This window comes from Miniopterus schreibersii (genome assembly GCF_964146895.1).
Source record: "Miniopterus schreibersii genome assembly, chromosome: 4".
Classification (NCBI taxonomy): Eukaryota; Metazoa; Chordata; class Mammalia; order Chiroptera; family Miniopteridae; genus Miniopterus; species Miniopterus schreibersii.
In genome coordinates this window covers 102,081,893-102,086,438 of record NC_138105.1, presented here as the reverse complement: position 1 = coordinate 102,086,438, position 4,546 = coordinate 102,081,893, and the positions used below count along the sequence as shown (strand labels likewise).

The following is a 4,546-nucleotide window of genomic DNA, read 5'->3' as shown; positions in this document are numbered from 1 at the left end:
GTTGCCAAGCAGTGTCCCCTGGTGTGGAAGCACCATAGCTTGTCCAACCATTTCCCTGTTGCAGGGCATCTGGGCTGATTCCCATGTAGAGATGTGATGACTACAGCTGCTACAAATACTGTGCACAGGTGTTTGAGTGGCTTTCTCCGGATAGATGCCCAGGAGTGCAATTGTAGGGTCACATGGTAGTTGCAGGTTCAGTTTTTTAAGAAACTATCAAAATGTTTTCAAGAAGGGCTGTACCATTTTACGTGCCCACATTGCAGAATTTTTAATTTCTATGTCTGGTAGTGAGGCTAGCAGGGAGCCATGGAATGTGTTTGAGGCCGAGTGTGCCTCAGATCACAGACAGAAGCCAGCCAGCCACAATGCCCATGCAGAAAGGCCACATGAACACCTGTGCACAGTATTTGTAGCAGCTGTAGTCATCGCATCCCTACATGGGAATCAGCCCAGATGCCCTGCAACAGGGAAATGGTTGGACAAGCTTGGTGCTTCCACACCAGGGGACACTGCTTGGCAGCCAGAAGGACCGACTGCTGGCAGCAGCAACCGGGTGAATCTCTGTCTGCGTGCACAAGGCCAGTCTCAAAAGGTTGCTCAACACGATGCCAAGTGTGTGACGTCTTGAAATGACAAACTGACAAATGGTTGCCTGGGGTTAGGAGAGGTGGGGCAGGCAGGCTGTGGTCCTGGACATGCTCCGTGTGTCCTGAGTGCATCACGGTCAGCATCCAGGTTCCGGTATTGCGCTGGGGTGGGCCACCTTGGCGTTTCCAGGGGACATGGGCAGCCCCACCCAGGCAGGCCTGCCCTTCCTTCCTCATCAAGGGCAGCACCAGGTGCTCTGGGGACAGCTGGCTGGACAGAGCGCAGGTCATTCCAGAGCTAAAGGTGCTACATTGAAGGGAGAATTTTCCAGAGAAGACTATCCAGGCTTCCTGGCCTCAGATGGACCCACAAACATGGCCCAGGATCAGAATCCTGCAGATTATTCATGGAAATGCCTTTTGGTGGCACATCCACAGTGAAACGAAGCCCCCACATCCCACCAGCTTAAGATCCCATCTCACTGCCTTTTCCTAAAATTTCCTATGCCCCCCGTCTTCTCTTTTGCATGTACCTGGAACACGAGCTTTTGCACTCGAGACAGTGGAGCGGTGAGTGGCTTGGCTGCCCAGACAGGCAGAGGCTTGGTCCCCGCGCAGACCCAGCCACTGGGCTGAGAGCCCTGCCTGGGGGCCCCTGGAGGAGGCACCCTTCTGCGCAGTAAGAGACAGAGCTGCCGGGGCACTGGGTGCTGGAGGAGTGCTGACCATCTGTCTCTGGACAGGCTCTGACCCAGGGAGGGCCACACCCATGGGGCGCACCCATCCCATCTGGACCCCACCGCTCTGGGGCTGAGAGAGGCAGCTGGGGAGGGGGGCACGAGGGCGACAGTCCAGTCCTGTCTGTGGCTTGGCAGCCAAGAGACCACTCTGGGGATCTAGGTGCAGGGGAAAACCTACATGTGCCCAGGTGCGCCCAGAACCCACGACCAAGGAGCTCCCAGGAGAACCCGCCGGTGCAGGGAGCTCCCAAGGGCCCCCAGCTCCCGCTCCAGGGACCCAGCCCCTGAACTCTGGGGCCCGGCAGGGAAACAACCGGCTGGGAGGGGAGGCAGCGGGTGCCCGTCTTGCGGGCCAACCACCCCCCGGCTCCTTCCTCCCCCTCCCGGCCAGAGGGTCTCCAGAGCCCGCGCAGCTCCCCTCCGCGCTTCACCGGCGGCTGGGGCCTCCCCCGCGCCGGGATTGGATGCGAGAGAGCGGGGTGGGGACGCGTGGGGGCCCCAGAAGTGCAGGTCCAGCTGGGGCGGAGAGCACCCCGCAGTGCAGGCGCTGCCGGTCCGCGCCCCAGGACCTCGGCGCAGGCGGGCGAGCTGGCGGGCGGCGCGGTGGAGGCGGCAGCCCTGCGCACCATGTTCGACAGCTCGCAGTACCCCTATAACTGCTTCAACTACGACGCCGACGACTACCCGGCCGGCAGCTCCGACGAGGAAAAGCGGCTCACCCGGCCGGCATACAGGTGGCCGCGGGCACGGGGGCGTCCCTGCGCGGGGCGGGGCGCCGCTGGCCGGGGCTGCCGGGGGCGGGAGGCTCCTTCCTGGGGGCTCCGAGGGACACCCGGGCTCCCAGACTGGAGACGGCTGGGGAGGTTCTCTCAGCTTCCCCGACGGGACCCCCAAGGGCCAGCGAGAGTTTCTGGGTCCGAGAGAGCGGGGCGCCGGGGTCACTCACCCAGAGAACCCCGCGCTCTCCCCTCCAGCGCCCCAGAAGCCGGGGGCGGGACCCGCAGGGGGCTCTGGGGAGGACCCGCGACGGGAGGGCCGGCGCGCGGCCTGACGCCCCGTGTTCGCAGCTACATCGCGCTGATCGCCATGGCCATTCAGCAGAGCCCGGCGCGCAGGGTGACCCTGTCGGGCATCTACGACTTCATCACGCGCAGGTTCCCCTACTACCGCGCCAACCAGCGCGCCTGGCAGAACTCCATCCGCCACAACCTGTCGCTCAACAGCTGCTTCGTCAAGGTGAGCGCCCCCCCCCCACCCCGGGGTGCCGGGCCAAGCCGCGGGGGAGCGGCGCCGCCACCCAGCGGGGACAGGGGCGCGCTCCCCGGGGCGGGGCCGACAGGGGCCCGAGCCAGCCGCGCCCGCTCTGTCGCGCCCCCAGGTGCCGCGGACCGAGGGCCACGCGAAGGGCAAGGGCAGCTACTGGACGCTGGCTGGCGGCTGCGAGTCGCTGCTGGACCTTTTCGAGGACGGCAACTACCGCCGGCGGCGGCGACGGCGCGGGGCCCCGCGCGAGGGGGCGGGCGGAGCGCGCGCGGGGGGCGCGGGGCGCGCGGGGGCTCCCCAGGCTCCCCGGGAGCCCCCCCGCGCCTCGCGGCCCCCTGCCGCCCCCCGGGAGCCCCCGGGCCCCGCGCCCCCCGCGCCGGGGAAGGGGCCGCGCGAGGGCCTGAGGTTCAGCATCGACTACATCCTCTCGGCGCCGGACCCCGCCCCGGGCCGGCAGGAGGCGCGGCCCCCGCAGCCCCGCGCGCTGTGAGCGCGGCCGCGCGTCGTCCGGGTTCCTCTCCCGCGGCGCCGGGCGAGGCTGCGCCAGCGTCTCGCGGCCCCGGAGGGAGGACGGCGCCCGGCGGGGCTCCTCCCCCCAGGACGGCCCGCGGACACGCGGCCTCTCCAGGCTCGCTCCGGAGTTGGGGCGCCCCGCGCAGGCTGTGCGCGCGCAGGGCCCGGTCACTGTCACCCAGCGTCGCCCGGAGCTGCTGGTGGCCCAGTGACCGGGGGTGACACCGGTGAGCACCTTCCCCACAGGTAAAGGCCTAACGGGTGCCGGTGCCGAGGTCAGATACTAGTGGACCGCGGGATGTGGCCCCAGGGCCGTCCCTCCCTGTGAGGGATGCTGTGTTTGGAAGTGGCAAGTCCTCTTGTGCTGTGGGCAGAACATTGGGTGATCGTGCAGAAGTCCCAGGCGTTTAACAGGGAGGGGAGAGGGCGGGAGGAGGAAGGAACAGGGGCCCGGGTTGGGGGCGGCGGGGAGGCAGAGCTCACTGTCCTGGGCCTGCCAGGAGGAGCGAGCTCCTGTGCAGACAGGGCTCACCCATCTGGTGACGTTCTGTATCCAGTGGCCGACAAACCCCACTTCCCTGGGAGGGGCCCACAGTTCTAAGTGTTGGAGCTGGGCACGATCCATTTGTAAATGTAAATTATTTAATTACTGTGTAGAGACGGACATTTTTAAAAAACACAGTTATACACAGTGAAACTATTTGAACAATCTTACAGTTTCTCTCCAGACCATTTTTGCAGAGTTAATTGCTACCCGTGACGTAATTTGAACATTAGTGTGGATTACACCTCATCGGATTCACTAGGTGACAGTGGTTGGCTAATTTTGTAAACGTCAGAAACACGCCCAAGGAGGCCGCTGTCTTGGCTGGGAGTTGGCAGGTGCTTGACCGAACTCAAGTGAATGGAGGCGAGCCGTGTCTGGGACCGACAGGTTGCACAAGACTGCCCCAGATAGGCTTCATTTCTGATCCAGAAGACCTGGCTCTCATTAAACCCCAGGATTTCTTCCTTTACCCTGTAAATAGAGACTCTTATGATCCTCCCATTGTTTGAGAAGAGAGGAAGGCTGATCCATTGGGGATGGGCCCATGCCCTGCCGGACAGTGACCCTTCAGCTGGCCAGGCCCTGCCAACTGCAGTCTCTGCCCACTTGGCGTCTGCCAGCCTCGTAGGAGGAGAGGAGCTCTGCTTCCCCAAAGCAGGACTGAGGCCGTCACAGAGGAACCCTCTCCTCTGAGAATGACAGCTGCCAGGCTCTGCTGGAAGCTCACTGCCCACCGGGCATGGTGCTGAGCCCCCGGCGCCAGCTGTCTGCACAGCAGCCCTAGGAGACTAGAGCTGTCACTCTCGTCCCCATTCTGCATTGGGGACCGGCAGAGCAGCTGACCAGGCCAGGACGCAGACGTGTGCCCGTGTGTGTGTGCATTGTAGGCGTGT

The 4,546-nt window shown here is 64.4% G+C and overlaps 1 protein-coding gene across 1 annotated transcript; it reads left to right on the top strand.

Moving 5' to 3' along the window:
- Nucleotides 1-1,957: 1,957 nt before the first annotated feature.
- FOXL3 (forkhead box L3) lies at nucleotides 1,958-3,083 on the top strand (the record flags this gene model as incomplete). Its single annotated transcript, XM_081135500.1, has 3 exons — nucleotides 1,958-2,064; nucleotides 2,398-2,566; nucleotides 2,709-3,083. The coding sequence occupies 3 exons, from the start codon at nucleotides 1,958-1,960 to the stop codon at nucleotides 3,081-3,083; spliced, it is 651 nt and encodes a 216-aa protein (XP_080991626.1).
- Between the last annotated feature and the right edge of the window lie 1,463 nt (nucleotides 3,084-4,546).